At 37.1% G+C, this 16,635-nt stretch overlaps 1 protein-coding gene across 50 annotated transcripts in view; it reads right to left on the bottom strand.

Annotated features, from left to right (window-relative positions):
* PUM2 (pumilio RNA binding family member 2) overlaps positions 1–16,635 on the bottom strand; it is a 75,059-nt gene that overhangs the window by 28,360 nt on the left and 30,064 nt on the right. For 19 of the 50 annotated variants that reach the window (XM_086875750.1, XM_086875729.1, XM_086875747.1 and 16 more), the window contains 8 exons: positions 11,808–11,913; positions 11,346–11,533; positions 10,551–10,723; positions 7,256–7,526; positions 6,876–6,969; positions 4,867–4,992; positions 3,574–3,713; positions 1,744–1,882 (listed from right to left, as the gene is read on the bottom strand). In XM_086875750.1, the coding sequence (XP_086731876.1) occupies positions 1,744–1,882; positions 3,574–3,713; positions 4,867–4,992; positions 6,876–6,969; positions 7,256–7,526; positions 10,551–10,723; positions 11,346–11,533; positions 11,808–11,913 (1,237 nt within the window). The remainder of the gene's footprint in view (positions 1–1,743; positions 1,883–3,573; positions 3,714–4,866; positions 4,993–6,875; positions 6,970–7,255; positions 7,527–10,550; positions 10,724–11,345; positions 11,534–11,807; positions 11,914–16,635) is intronic. The other 31 variants (XM_086875734.1, XM_086875735.1, XM_086875752.1 and 28 more) reach the window with 2 other exon arrangements.

Below are 16,635 nucleotides of genomic sequence, written 5' to 3'. Positions count from 1 at the left end.
TCTAAATCAGGAAACTAAATTAGAGGCAGACAAATCAAGAGTAGAAGTTCCTATTTGTCTTTGCTTGCTATAAATGGAGCCCCAAGCATCTCTGTCAAACAGAGACACCAAACCAAGTGTATGTAATGAGATTCCCACATATAAAGGCATATATTCATTTCCTCAACCTTCTTACCCTAAAAAGAGGAATCACCAGCACTCCCTATGACTCACTACAAATCCAATCTGGTGAAGACTGAAAAAATATATGCCTTTCTTTATATTTTGAGCCTTATTCCCTGTAACAGTGTGGTTGGTAAGGCTCAAGTCAGTTGCACACAATTCTATTATAGAACAGTCTGAAATATATTCCCAAGAATAAAGTTCTTCTCTGGCCATCCAGGCTTGCAGCATCAGATGGGATAAAGCAGGAATCTACAATGGAAATTGAAAAAAAAGGCTCCTGCCCTCACAGAAAACCTTTTGGGGCTTGTGGAAGAGGGAAAAAAAAGAGATTTCAAATACCTTCTTCAAAGGACAGGCTCCTGCACTACTGAGGTTATGTATTTAACCACTCAGTATTACCTTCAATCAATGATCCGGAGCGGGGGGAAGATGATGGGTTTTAAGAGCTAGTCTTGAGTTAAGACAGCTACTACTCCCAATCCAAAGTATGAACTAGTAAGTAAATATAAACAAACATACACCACACCCCTCTCAAAAAAAAAAAAAAAAAGAGAGAGAAAGAAAAAAAAAAATTACAGCTAAGCCTTTGAGGCTTGTGCAAAGATGCTTATTAACATCTCTCACATGCCTCATTGTTTGTAGGCCTTATCCACTACTTTGGTGAGGTGCAGTTACTTGGCAGGTAACTGCTGCAGGAGAAGAAATAGAAACTGCAGTTACAAAAGAAAACAGACAAGAAAAACACAACAGCCAGTCAGCTCTGCAGCAAAAATCTAAAATGTGCTCATGGAAGGCCAAGTGAACAGTACAGCCCCAGAGTATGCAGCAAACAACTCTAACTCCAGGCTGCAGGGCATGTCACAGTGCTGTTGACTAAGGAGAGCACTTGTACAGGAGTCAAAGGAATGCATCAACATTATCTAACTTAACTATGTAAAAACTTTAGCCTTCATACTAAAGATTGGCCAAGTACACTGAAATTGCTCTTGCTCAGGTAACTGTACCCAACACTTGGAAGTGATGTTGAACTTCAAGCTAACCACTCCCCAACACATGAACCGTACCTCAGGACGTCAGCCATGCACACTAAAAGAATCTGAGGCTCCAACCTTTGGAATGCTTCCAAGCATTTTGTGATCTTCAGATATGATCAAGCAGTAATTTTCTTTTAAATTTCTTAATTTTGGATTCTGAGTTTTGGATATTATTATGTCCCAAATAAAAGTTATTCTAGCAAAACTTAATGTTGCAGAGGAACCAGAAAACATGACTTTTTAAGACAGTATGTAGTTGCTTCATTATAGATGAAATTATAATGAAGCAAAAATCTATTGTATTTCTTGTGCATATATTTTTCACAGCAAATACAGAGAAAATGCTCCAAATAACAAATGCTAGAAGTTTCTTGTGTTCTAAAAATACTGTGCCAGTATTTTAAACCAACTGAATAACATAAAACTATAAAACTCAGCTCTAAGCAGCTTATCTTAAACGTAACAGGACTTGGTTGATCTCTTACCTAATAACACCAATATTGTTACTTTCCATGAGTCTCTAATCCACTGCTAACATACATACCTGGCATGCCTGTAGCAAGACCCTGACCAAAAGCCAAAGCTGGATTTGCTGCTGCAGCTGCTGCAAGTGACTCTGCCTGCTGCCCTTGCTGCCCCTGGTTGGGAGTGAGCGGGCGCTGAGTTGCTCCAGCTCGCAGGACCTGGAAAAGGCCGATACAACACCCCTTCCTTAAAAGGTAAGGAAGTAAATCTATTATGTGCTAACAAAGGTCTAGAACAGTTTCTTTGAGTATTTGATACCTCTCAACCCTGATTTCCACTTTGGGAAGCTGCACCTCTTTGGTTTCCAGATTATACGCATACAAAGAATAAAAGGTAGATACTATTTTGCTGACAAACAAGACAATAAAATTTCTGCCTTGCTTTGGACAGCAGGACTCAGGCATGTTCCATCAATGGTAATGAGTATAAAGGAAGGAAGAAAATCTGTAAGAATGATACATTTTACAATCTACATTATTTATTAACTGAACACCTGACCTTCCTTGATAAACACATTTGTTTACATTATTTCCAGGCAATTGAATGATGTAAATTTGAGTATTTTCCACACTTGTAGTAACTTGTCTGAATAATTAACACTCCGCTGCCAAGAGTGCTGTAAATAATGCACCCACTAAATTTTAAACATAACACTCCATCACCATGCAACGCAGGCATATTTTATTACATTCTGACAGTGAATATCCGGGAATATGATTGAAAAGCAATCTAAATTCTTGCAACTATATTTCTCTTGGTTAAAATCAACTTCTTCAGGTCTGAAATAAGGGAGAAATATAACTCACAATATATTCCCACAAAGAACTGTATATGTTATTTGCATGACTCAGTTATTAATTTTATAGTGAAAACAAAGACACTGTAGAGACGATAGACATTCAGTTACCAATGCAGGTCACTGATAAAAACAATTAGCAGAAAGAAATATCCACCTGATTATAAAAATAGTGATGAAACCCCTGAAATTATGTGGTATCTCAGACTTCTTATATTACATTTCTAATAATGGCACTGAAATTAACCATATTGCTGGTAAAATATTTGAGATGCTTACATTCATTCAAATGTAAAATTTTTGTAAAATTTGGGGTTTTCCTTTGCCAAAATCGCAATTCATTTATACTGGAAGCTCATACAACAGTTTAAAAATGTAATCAGAGTAACAATAGAAAATTAGCATTTTTTAAAAAAAAAATACTTAAAGAAATGTAATTTTCAACAAGTTCTTGTAACAATTGCTCACTCTTGCTTCACCAAGGCAAAAACACCATATGGCACATGGTGATGCTGCAATACAATTAATGTCACAGAAAAAAAAGCTGGGCAAGCCTTCCTCCCTGGGAAGCAACAGAACTACTGGTAACACCTTTATTTCCCTATTTTTCCCCTACTTTTTGAAGGGACAGAAAAATGTGAAACATTCAATCTTCCAGCTAATTTATGAAAACACAGATCAATTTCTTCCCAAGCTTAAAAGAAACAATATCCTCCTAAAATTGCCAGAATGTACATTTCCATCCCCTTATGTCAGTTTTCTAGATTAAACTTTACAATAATTTGCTACACAGGAAGCATCAGCTACGCACATAATAGCACAGCAACCTGAAGAAAGGAACTATTTTTAATGCTTATTGTCTTAAGAAACAAGACTGTAAAATAACTAATATGGTGTGGGACAGTGACAATCAGTAAGAAAATTGTGAGTTTTTAACCTTCATTTACAATACAATAAAACACAACATCTGAATTATGTATAATTTTCTAGCAGCTGACCCTGACACACTGGAATGTTAAGGTCAGGCCCCTCTGCTTTTCATGCTGAACGTACCGGTTGCTGTCCCTGCTGTGCCTGGGAAGCTGCTTGCTGATTTGCTGTGGTATTTGCTGCTGCAGCTTGCTGCTGGAATAAATTGGCTGGATACACCCCCCATGGAACACCATAATACTGAGGCGGAACCACAGCAGGACCTAAAACCAGAAAGCATGATTATTCCATCTAGTGCAGCTGCTTAAAATACTGTTTGTAGCATCCCTCATTGATCCATCTTCTCAGCGTCAGAAGAGAAATAGGTATTAAAAAGAAAGAATTCCCATATTAGATAAAATGACACATGAATACAAATGGGTTAATTAAAAAAAGTCATATCTTCTCTATGAAAAAATGAATACCCTTGTGAGACTCAGATGACAAAGAACCTTAAAGTGTTCAGAGTCTGTGTACCAAAGAACATTAAAAATCAGTTTTCATGGCTGAAAGAAAAGATCATTTCAGAACATTGCAGAATGAACAAAATTTATCCTCCTGATAGTGATGTACTGAGACTTTGATAATCTGTGGTTCCTCCTTTCTGTATGATGCCCTTGCTCATAAACACAACTATTTCATGTGCCTCCCCTGCATTTACATGATGCTCTTCAAAGTGGGCACACTTAACTCTTCCAGTATATTGTAGAAGTCTATCTGTAGAAGAATAATCTCTCTGTATCATGGCACTGTACATACACCATTACGTACACATGTCTTAAGTTTTTTCTACTGCCTTCCCTGTGAAACACCATGTGTAAACGAAGGGTTTGTTTTTTTCAAATGTTTTGCTCAAGTCTGAGCACTACCTGGGACTTGAATACTCAGTCATGTTGTTTCACACTGATATCTAGTAACTTTTGAAGAGATTTTCCTTTGTTTCTCTGTTATCTGAGCCCTTTAGCATGCTCTGGAGAACATCTTTTTTCTCATGCCCACTGCAAATGAGAAAAGCTGGAATTAGAAAATTAATGCACTGAGTAAAAACATAAGAGGAAAGGTTAGCTGTCTCATCTTATGAAAATAATACATACTGTCAATGTCACATGCACCTTACTAAGCATAAACATTTTCAGAACAGAAAAAAAGCCCTAATTTTTGCATATGAAAGTCCAGTGGCAAGAGAAACTTGGAATCCATATATAACAAACTGAAAGCTTTTCTATTTTAGTAAAGATTTTCAAAATGCCAGTATTTTCATACAGGTCTCTCCCTCCTGGAACTACATTTGCAGAGAATAAACAGGACAAGTTTCACTTTTTTCCTCTTTTCGTTCTGTTGAATTATCAAGACAAACACATTCCAGGGCTCAGTTACCTGCTAGGGTAGCTGCTGCAGCTAATCCAGCTGCGGTGTATGGGTCAGTCCCTGGAGGAGCAGCGCTGATAATATACGGGTTTGGCACAAAAGCAGCTGGGGCCAAGCCTGCGGAGAAGACGCCTGCTGCAGTAACAAAGAGTTTCATTACAGCCAACATTCTTAGCAAGCATCATCATATTCACACCACCCAAATCACACAGCCTATCTGTTAAAATCGGAACTGCTTGTACTTTGGAAGCTCTTAAGAGCAGGTACATAATTACATAAATCAACACTTCTATGTCTTCTCATCTGTCCTTTCTTACTAATCCCAAGGCCTAACAGCTTTGTTTTGTTGGATCTACAGAATCCAAGAAGATTTATCACATATGTGTCTACCCATCCTTACACAGAAGGGATTATTCAAAGTGAAATTTATCTTGCCCAACTTTAACTATGTGAAAGTTAAACTAGTCTTGCACAGAAAGCTGTAGCAAGCAAGTCATCTAATGTCTGAAGTGAATCAGCCACATGAAATGAACCACTGGCTAGAGACAAAAATCTCTCTTCACTGACAATTAAGAAAAAATTTAACCAGATAGTTTAAGTCAGATACCTAAATTTTAAACAGCCAGTTATGAGATGCTAATCTTGCTTCCCAAGAATCCCAATTTGATACAGACAGCTGTACAACTGTAAAGACTGATACAGACAACTGTAGAAACTCTGGCAAACAAAGCATCGCTACCCAGTTTCCCCTGTCAGCTGGGTTCACAAACTTAATCCAACACTGAGTCAGCAACTGCTGCAGCAAGGCACAGCAAACTATGTCCCTCCTTCCAAACATTTCTTGATAAATTTCTATTAATATATGCACATGACAAGAGGCTACATTTTAAAGAGGAAAATTACAGCTGACTACTGAGTCAGCACTTCATACAAAGTAGAGGCTTCTGCAAAGTTTGTAAGTCAAAGACAGGACCTGAGGACTCACACAAACATCTCAATCTGCCATGCTTCCAGCTCTCAGCCTGTTTTTGTCAGCTATTTAACAGTAAAGAGCTGCCACTTTTCAATCCCAGTTACAGGCTGCTGATCCCTGTCTGAACAGACCTCACAACCCACCTAAACAAGCTGGTATAAAAACTTATTTGCAGGAGAGCATGAACACAAGTCACTGGAGATGCTTCCTACTTCTACCTGCCCTTCTGAATCTCAGAATCTTTTTTCTCACAGAGGAAAGACATTTGTGCACACACCTCAACATCCCAGTGGAACTGGAGAGGGTTGAAATCTTTAAATCCTATCTCCCTTCCACAAACAAGGAATTACTTCCTTGTGCTCCAACCTCCCTCCCCTAAACACCAACAGCTTCCCCACAGTGGAAGATAAAATTGCTGTCACTGAAATAAAGGCTCCTTGTTGAGTTGCAGCACACAAAGAACCTTATGCATTTAACTAACTCACTGAACTAAAGGCACTGAAAAAATACCTGCTAGAGAATTAGCTCTATCACAGGGATACCTGCAAGAAGGAAGAGCTGTTTAAATGGTACCATTGAGAAGGAAAAAAAAAAACTTAATCAACCCAACAGTATGATTTAAAAATTCTAATCTACAATGGTTTTTAACTGGATTACTAAAAATACAAAACTGCAATAGAATCTGACATTTGCATATTGGTTTTTAGTATATAAAGCTAGTGTTTCTATTACTGCTTATAGCAATAAGCATTTTTAACTTTTACTCCCATCAACATTCAACTACTATGCTACAGAGGCAAATGTAAGTTTTATTTCTTTGTATAAAACTGTCCAAAGGAGAAAATTAACAACAGAAAACCTCCACTAAGGACAGTATAGCCATAGGCAGTCATTCAGAGCATTATTCATGAGAACCACTGCAACTGGCCAAGTGATCAGTTTCTATTTGAATGAGAAGACTTGGTAAACAGAAAGGATTCTTTCAATTCAAAAGCAACACACCACTTTTGCCAGGGACACTTGCTGTATTGTACAGAAACCTCACCTATGTGTGGCTGCTGAGCTGCAGCCAGTGCATATTGCTGCTGTTGGGCTGCTGTCAACTGCTGAACAGTCAGAGCATTAGTCCTCTGGAAAAGCTATTAGGGGGAAAAAAAAAGATGCATTTCAGTTTTCAAAAGTCAAGCCTATAATATACTTGGGATATGCTTATGAAAAAAAAATATGTCAAAGCAAGCTTCGTAATATCAAGTTACTAAACCAGAAAATTATGCAACAATATTCTTCTAGATTAATTATACAGTTATTTGCCCTTGACTAAGTCACAGACAAAATAATATTCAATGCATTGCATGTTGAAATGACTGATTATCAAGAGGATCATCAACAACTTAAAGGATCAATCTTCCACAGTCCATTACTAACCTGCTGCTGAGAATTGTAGTCAAAAAGTCCTACAGTCGCTCCTGAAGAGTCCATTTGTACCTGATTGCCAGGATAGTCAAACTGTAGAGAATCAAGACCAACTTGTTCCATGGCATCTAGATTCTGATTTTCTGGATTTGAAAACTCTTCTACCAGAGGCTTGTGGGCTGTAGGATTGGGAAGTGGACCTAATCCTTCTGTGGTGCTGGGATTGGGGCCCAGGCGTTCAGCTACTTCTGTTGGGGAGGCTTGTCGACTTCCAGGGGTACGACTGTTCAGAAGAAATTTAAGACAGACTCTTCAGTCTTAAATAAAGCTGTCCATGGACAGAGTACAGTATTTCTACTTTCAAAGCAGCTCTGAACTCAAGTGACTTTACAAAGGGAAGTGACAGACTCATTTTAACATTTTCAACCAGCATGCATTGATGGCTCAAGATAAAGGATGCATTTAACTTCAAAGCATAATTTTATTTGGGTTTTTTTTTTAAGTTTAAGACCGACTATGGAGCTCTTCAAATCACTTGTGAGAAAAACAAACTGATCTGTGAGGCTGTTTGGAGTCAAATGGAGTGAATTGTGGTCACCTGAGAATTTTGGGATGTCTCTTTATTGTATTTTGGTAGTGACATGAAATGTATTGAAGAGAAATTTTACAAAAACAAATGCTAAGGGCATTTTACACCAAAGAACAGAAAGACACAGCTAAATTTCATTTGGAAAAGACAAACATACAATATAATAACCATTTTTCACATGTGAAAAGCAAACAACACATTTTTACCTTGAGTAAAACGAACTAATAACTATTTAGCATGTGACTGAAACATTTCATTTCCTACACTACTCATTTAATAGACTATACTACACTGATGACTGGTGCAGGAAAAGTGTTCCTAGTATAACCCTGAATAGAATATACAGTATCATAGACACAGTATTATATATAAAAGCTGAACTGCTCTCTTATCGGACTGGCAGTATTAATCATATTCCCCCAATGACTACAGGGGACTTTCTGCACACCTATAAACACCTACAGCCAAACAGATGAAGTGAGATGTCAACAGAGTAACATCCTAAAGAGATTCCCAATACCATTTAGTGAGATTTAGAATACCTTAATTTGGAGTGGTACCCCCACTTCTGTGAGAGGCCATAGACTACCAATTTTTAGCAAAAATCTAAATTAACTACTAGGAAAGAGCTGTGTGAGAAAATTTATGATCCTCTAACATTATTGCATTGCCAGAACTTTATGATTATATATTGTTTCTAAGGAAATGTAGAACTTCTAGTTAAGTTTGCTTTACTTGTGAAAACTGGGATCAAATACCAAATGCCATCTTGCAGGAAGAACCTATGTTTATTCCATCAGTACAGTGTCAGACCAGTTTGCTGAACTGCTAGTTCTAGGTCACAGACACAGCCTCAGTACTACCTGTTCTGCTTCCTTTTCAGGGCTCCAAAGCCAAAGTGTCTATTCCTCACTGAAGCACAATTAATATGAAGAAATCTCCTAGTACTTATGTAATGACTGATAACAACACTTAAGTCTGTACAGCTAGAAATCAGCCTTTAAGGGAGTTCATTACAGCAACACTGTATGATTTATTACTCTGGACAAAATATGTTAAAGAAAGGAGGAGGTTTTGGCTAGAGGTTTTTTTAATGTAACTAGAAACCCCATGATGACTGTATAAAACATGCTGGCTTACTATCTAAGTATCCTAGCAAGCAACCATGTCTTGCTCAAAATTTGAATTTAAAGCCGTTGAATATTCCCTATTTTTCCCAAGTGAAATACAGCATCAACAAAGTGAAGAACAAAAGGAAAAAAGGCAGTTATTTCAGTACAAACTTAGTTTAAAAATGCTACAAGTAATAATAAAAATACAAGGAGAAGGACAGGATGAAGCTTCTTTGTTAATACTTATGGTTAGCTAATGCAGGTTGCTCCTTACATTGGTGCTGTTCTGTTGCTATAGTTAAAGTTGCGTCAATACTTCAATTATAAACCTCTGATTGGAGGGCTCTATACTACCACTTTATATGGCCTGTTTCATTTAGATGGCCTTATTTTTTTATTTTTCTTATTTTTTATTTGTTTTGAGAGGTTTACTGGCTTTGGATGCTTTTTTGCATTTGTGTATTTTTTAATAACTTCTCTCTTTAAAGAATACAGAAGGTACTTTACAAACACCTATTTCAAAGCTGAAATAGATACTGGTAAGGAAAAGCAGGACATAAGTTATTCCGTACTTGCAACGGGTAACAATGAAGGTAGCTTTGTTTATTGTGTGTACTGCAGCATGTGTCCGAAAGGAGCCAATGTGAGCTCTCTGGTATGCTTGGTATTGTATTGTTTTCAATGATACATCTTGAAAAATAGGCTTGAGGAATCCCTCCTTAGCCTCCGGTAATACATTTTTTAAAGGGTGGGAAATACTTACGTATGGGATTCAAACATGCATTTTAATACGCTTGTTCCGTAATGAACTAATGAAACCATAACTACCTGGTCATGTTCATCACATTAATACAAATTTATAAGAAGCACTCTAGTTCTATATCTTTTTAATTCTTCTTTATGACACTTATAAATGCATCACAGTCATTCAAGAAAGAAGGATCAACCCTTAAAAAATACCCACTTTAAAATGCAGTTTAATATTAGGAAAAAAACCAGACTGGATGTGCTGTCATGTAAGAGTTTACTGTTCAGGAAGTTTAAGCTTGATCAAATCTATTTCTCCCTACAAAAACAACCAAACCACAACACCATTCCATAGGTGACATTTAATTATATGAATAGGAAAATACATTGCTCCACCTTAGTCAAAGATAAGGTTTCTATAAAGACTTATGGGGAAACGATTAGTTGTGTTAGGCTGTGGTATCCACTAGCAAAGTCAGAAGGAAAGTTAAAATTCTGTAGGACTTACTCTCTACAAGAACACTCAGATGCAAAAGAGCATTAAAAAGAAGCAGAGAGAGAAAGAAATTTAGTTTGACATTAAAAGGATTAAAGTTTTCATCCCTCTTTAATTCACCACATTCAGAAGGTACCCACTTACTTTTAATAGTTACTATGTTAAGATGAATTTGTCTCATGAGAAGTGACACACACATTAATGACATCCTAAGAAACATGTGGCACAGTGGGAAAGGGAGGACTTGAGAGGGAAAGAATCAGTCTGCTGCTGGGTAATGTTTAAAGCTGACACACAAATCAGAACTGTAATAATGCCCTTAAGAGACATGCTCGTCTTCTCGAGAAACAGTTAAAAGCTTACTTAAAATCTTTGCAATCGGCATCCATTCCATTTGGCAAACCTCTGCCATTTATTTTAGTAACATCCTCATCATCTCCTTGTTTAAGATCTCTGTTTTTGTCCTCCTCAAACGGAGAAGCCTTGCCTTTCTGATCTCCTTTCTCAGGTCCATCTGTTTCAGCATCTCTAGTGCCCTGAGGAAAAAGAATCTGTTTGATTCTGAATATTGAACAGAACACAATAGGAGCACCACAAGGTGACCTAATTCTACACTACAGTGCACGTAAACAATACAAACAGTTTGTTGTCAATGAAATTGCATTTGGTGGGTAACTTGGTCATCAAGTTTCAACCACATGCAATTAATAACTGCCAAAATGTGAAAGGAATGCCAAGATTTATAATGGAAGAGCTAACTCAACCTTAACTATAGCGGTGCAGTTAAAGCAGTAACACTTTGAATTAGATAAAAGTTTATTTTGTACAATTAAAACATCCAGTTACAAAACAAACCCGATAAAAACATAAAATAGGAAAATCAAGAATAAAGTTCATCAGACATTTTAAATTAAGCTATTTGCGGTCTTTTTCCTACTTTTAAATAAAGCTTTTAGGAAAGCACTTTAAGACGGCTATTTAGTTAAGATTCCCAAACAACTTCCCTCTTCTGCCCCCAACCAAGGAAGACAGATAGCAACTACACACTTCCTTCTAAAGGAAAGAGTTAAAAAATAAAAACAGACAAAGAGAAAATATAACCATGTAACAGAGACCACAGCAGGTAACCAGGCAAGTTTAATACACTGCATTACTTACAAAAGCTCCTTTCCTAAACCGGGAATCCAATTTATCAGCTGGAGAGGAACTTAACACATATTCTACCATGCTCACTCCAAGGCCACCACTTTCTGATCGTGGAGACAATACAGCATTTACTTCACTGTTTCCATGAAAACCCTGTCCAGGCTTTCTCTGTACCATAATAGGCTGGGACATAGAATGGTCTGTTAAAAACAAACAAATAAATAAAACTGTAGTATTTTTTAAATACAACTTGTAGGGTTTTTGCATTTCATTACAAAAGTAATATTACAACAAAAATTAAATTAAAAGTTCCAAATCACAGTTTCAAAAAGTGTTATTGAAACACAATCACCATGCATTTTCACAACTAAAATGAAAGGAAAATAAAATTTAATATACAGTTACAAAATTTGCTTTGAAATAACATTCAGTAATCATGACTGATTTTTCAGTACATATACAGCAATCACTTACGAGGAGTTCCCCATGCAGTCTCTCTCCACTCGTCACCAAGGAATATCCCTTTTTGTCCATCTTTTGCTGAATCATCAGGTTCCCAAAACTTTTTGGCAGGTAAAAGCTATTAAAAAAGAAGAAAAATGTTTTATTTAAATATGCTTATAGATGGGCAAAAAACAGCAATACTATTAATTGGATATGCAAATAATTAGTTTTAGATCATGGCATCATAGAATGGTTTGGATTGGAAGGGATTTTAAAGATCATCTAATTCCAACTTCCCTGCCATGGGCAGGATTCCACTTACTACAGCAGGTAGTGGCCCCATCCAGGTCTTGAACACTTCTGTGGATGGAGCAGCCACAGCTTCTCTGTACAATTTTTTCCAGTGCCTCACCACCCATACAGTAAAGAATTTCCTCCTTATATCTAATCAAAAATCTCATCTCTTTTTATTTAAAAGCATTTCCCCTCATTCTACCACTATCTGCCCTTGTAAAAATTTGCTCTGCTTCTTTTTTTTAAGCCCCCTTCAAGTACCGTAAGGCTGCAATGCGTTCTCTTCTCCAGGCTGAACCACCCCAGCTCTCTCAGCCTGTCTTCATAGCTGCACCAGAGCTGCTCCAGCCCCCTGATCATTGTGGCCTCCTCTGGACCCACTCTTAACATGTTCACATCCTTCCTGTGCTGAGGACTGATACAAAAGTCAGCTTTAACTAAATCAATACACATTGCTGAGGAGATCCTAACACTTGAAATCTGCTTCCCATTACTGAAGCTAATGCTGTAAAAAGGAATTGCTAAAATAACCCAAACAGGATTGAGATTCTGAAGTTGAGGAAGAAATAGAGAATATAGAAACAGCTGTGAAAAAAGCAAATCAAATTAATCCCTGTGTTAAATCAAGACAATCTTCTCAGAAGCTTTAACTACACACTGCCTTCCTGCCAAAGACTCAAAAGCTTGGCTGTTAACTAATACTATGATAATCAGAAAGAGCAGCACTTCATCGTGAAGTTCTCTTCACTTGGAAATGCAACATGTTCCAAATTTTTGAAAGTGACTAATACACATGGTAGGAAGTCAACTCCTTTAGACCACAGGGCTGTTAAAAATCTGTGACATTCATATGTGAAGTTCCATATACCAACACTGTTATTTAGATGTATGTTTTTTTCATTCCTACTTGTAAAACAGAAAGTGTCATGTTAGATCAGTATCACTTCTTGGACTGTCTTCAAGGACAGAAAGACTTAGTGTGACATGACAGAAGCACCAGACAAACAATTTCTCAAATACTAGCATCCATTTCACTTTGATTTTACTGCTTTATTCCTGTACTTTTTCCCATCAGTACAAATGCCAAATTCTACATGTCATATTTTCTCTATCTGTAAGTAAAAAACTGTATTCTCAAACAAAGTAGGTACTTTACAAGGTACATCAACAGAAACTGAAGTGAAGAAGTGAAAACAACTTGCAAAATGCAGGGAAGAAAAATCCCTCATATGCACAATCCATCAGATTCATCTGATTCTGCATAATGTAATGCTGTATCTAGAATTTTAAGTTTTGTGAAATTAGAAAAAAACGAACAATCTGATTAAGCTGTTTGCAATAAATGAGTACATTCTGGAAATTTGCTCCTTCTGTAAATTAAGTGACTAAAAAAACTGCTAACAGGAGTCAGTATATAACAGAGATATTTCCTAGTGTGACACCAAAAGCGCTTGTGAAAACAGCCTCAAGAGGAGGTGGGTAAGACTGGCACCTGCAGGCCCCAGTACTAACACTGCAACAGAGGTGACAAGAGCTCCTCTGGACAAACTTAAGGATTGCTGTTTTTCTGTGCTGCCCAGAGCTCCTATCAGAAATTAAAGTGTTTGTTTGACTGGTTAACCTCAAATCCCTGGGTTCCTTACAAAAATTCATTAACAGAGAAGGATTCAGGTGGAAGGATGATAAACAGCCAAAGCTCAACAAAACCACAGGAGAATATTATGCTTGCAAGAGGTGCTGTACTGTTGTGACCTGCTGTGACAGACTCCCACTCTCAAATGCATTGTAGAATCACCGCACAGTGTCAACCAAACATACTTTGTGACCAGCAGGGTATTAAATTTACCCCAAATTTAAGGGATGAAGTTAGACATCCGAAGGCAGAGAAACAGACAAGGGAATCTTACAACTGCATTTTAACTGAAAGCAGATTACAAAATCCAGATCTGCCTATGCAATCTACACATTGCTTTTAGCTTTCTATTTGTAACAGGTTTGCAATACTACTTAATTTTCATTTTGTAAGAGAGTGGTTGAACAGAAATCAATTTAATGTTATCTACAAGACTTTGATTTTGGGAATCACATTTTCTTTTAAATGCTGTCTAAGCCAATTTCCAATATTTCCAATACGTGTCCAGCTGAGAGCTTTGAAACATGGAAGTAAGTGAAGGTGTCAGCACCTAACACAACCTTGTCAGAATAAAACAGATCTAGTAATATCTCAGGTGCCATAAAATGAGAATTACCTGAAGTATGCTTACCCTGAAATAGTAAATTCCACTATCAGACAGGTATGTTCAGACAACTCAGTGTTAAGAACAATAAGCAAATTTAGAGCAAAGCACACTGCAGTACTGGTTTTGATATCAAAACTCATTCATATGATTTGTATGAGAGCGAAAACTATCCCCTAGCATAAAGAAGCAATAATCCTCACTGCAAAAGTGCAAGTTGTTTCGGGGTATTTTGCTGTTTGTTGTTTGTGAGAGTTTTTTAAGGTTTGTTTTGGGGTTTTTTGAGGTTTGCATTTTTTTTTTTTTTTAACTATTTACTCTCAAATTCCAAACAAATAAATTCCACTACTTTCAGTATTCATGTACTTTGGTACACAAAGACTATAAAGTATCTTTAACACAAAACATAATGCATCATCCACACTGAGAGGCTAAATTTAAACCACTGATGATTAAACAGATTTACTGAAATGGTCTTCATAAAATTTCTACACAACAAAGTCCCTCAAATACTTAAATAAATGCAATCTTATGACATTAACAATATTGCAACTCCCTGAGAACCACTAGATTTTATTATTTGACAGATGGCTGTGACACACACGACACTCTTTTTAAATTAATGTATTAGTGTGACAGATTGGCATTTAAGAAAACAAAGAGAAACATATAAGGAAGTCAAAACCGCTGGAAGCTGATGGGAGTTTGTCTCCTAGCCAAAAGCTGGCCATTTCTAAGAACTGACAGCAGTTTTAACCAGTGAAAAGTGAGATCAACCTGTGAACACCACCTTAAGACCTAAGCCCGGGAATTTCTTTGTCTCTTTGTTTCCTGGCTGTGAAAGGTAACAGAGCTTCAGCTGGTTTCCCGTTCCATGCGGCCCGGGCAGGGGCTGGGCTGGGCCCAGCGGCTCCCGGCCGGGAGATGGGGCCTGCGGGGCTTGCCCCGGGCTCTGGCCGGGCCAGGCCGGTTCCTGGCTCGGCTGCAGATTTTTTGCTGCGGCTGAATTCACCAGAGACTTCTGAGTAAAGAAAGAAAAAAGCTCTTGACCTGCGCCAAGCTGAGACAGTGACCACACTCTCCAGAGCAGCCATGAGGAATCTTCCATCGCAGACAGCTCCAGCCGCTGCTCCGGCAGAGATCACAGAACCATCTACAAAGCCTGGGCAAGATTTTAACCTTTTCCTTACCCAGATGAGAACTGCAGATTAATCCTTTTTTCCAGAGAAATAAAGAGAGAGTAATCAACATGTAAAGAGACTTTATAAACTATCAAAGACAGTAAAGAAAAGAATTAAGCTTCAGAAAAGGTAGATAATAAGGAGATGCTTTAATTAATTGAAATATTTTTCTGTTAAAGCTATGGAGATGGACAATAATATTCTGAAAAAACTCCTTTAATTCATGACAGAGTATATTGGGAGAAATGGAGTGTTCAAAATTTGGATTTTGTGCAAAAGGTGGAGTAATTGTGATACAGTGAGGTGCTGGAACAGAAGGGGAGAAGTAATAGTTGAAGATTTGAGGCCTTGAGAGGCAAAGAGAAAACTTCTGTTTTCCAGGGGAGCTCACAGAGACAGATGAAAAGAACTTTTGCCTTTGAATAAGTCATCCTTAAAAATGACATCCCTAGACTCATGGCCTGTAACACACCTCAGATGTGAAATGGGAGGAGTGAACTGATGACAGATTTCCGGGCAGCTGGCATCAGAGAAATAGAAAGCTGTAACAGAAATAGTTCTTGTGTGAGAAACTCCATAGATTAGCAAAAGAAGACTTCTGTTTCTCTACAAAGGCTGATGAAAAGACTCTAGCAAGAATTGGGACTGTTTAAACACCAAAGTTCCAAAGTTTTTTGTCTCTATGTTGTCATATGAACAAGAGAATGGTTGGGTAGTGGAAGATAAAAGAGTTTTCTAGAAGTTTATTCTGGTGTTCTTATTCTTGTAGTTTTGTTAATAAACTTTCTTCATTCCTTTTAAGTTTTAAGCCTGTTTTGGTCTTGTTCTCATCTGCATCTCACAGCAAGAAATAAGTAAGTTTTCTAGTAATTTTTTAGTTACTGCTTTAAAACCACAACAATCAGCCCTTGGATTGTCAAATAAGCAGCCCTATCAGTTATCAATTCTTTTAATTTATTAAATATTAAATTTAATAAATTAAATTTAATATAAATTAAAATAATTAAATTATTAATTAAATTAATTAAAATAAAAGTAGCACTTTTCAGAAACTGAAACATATTCTTTGGCAGAGGGGGAAAAACAATGTGCTTAATTAGTTCTACTGAAAAAGACAAACTAGAAATGTCATCTCAAATCAATACA

The sequence above is a fragment of the Cyanistes caeruleus genome, chromosome 2 (genome assembly GCF_971803275.1).
Source record: "Cyanistes caeruleus chromosome 2, bCyaCae1.hap1.1, whole genome shotgun sequence".
NCBI classification, from domain to species: domain Eukaryota; kingdom Metazoa; phylum Chordata; class Aves; order Passeriformes; family Paridae; genus Cyanistes; species Cyanistes caeruleus.
The sequence above is the reverse complement of the archived record's forward strand: the minus strand, read 5'-3'. Positions and strand labels throughout refer to the sequence as shown.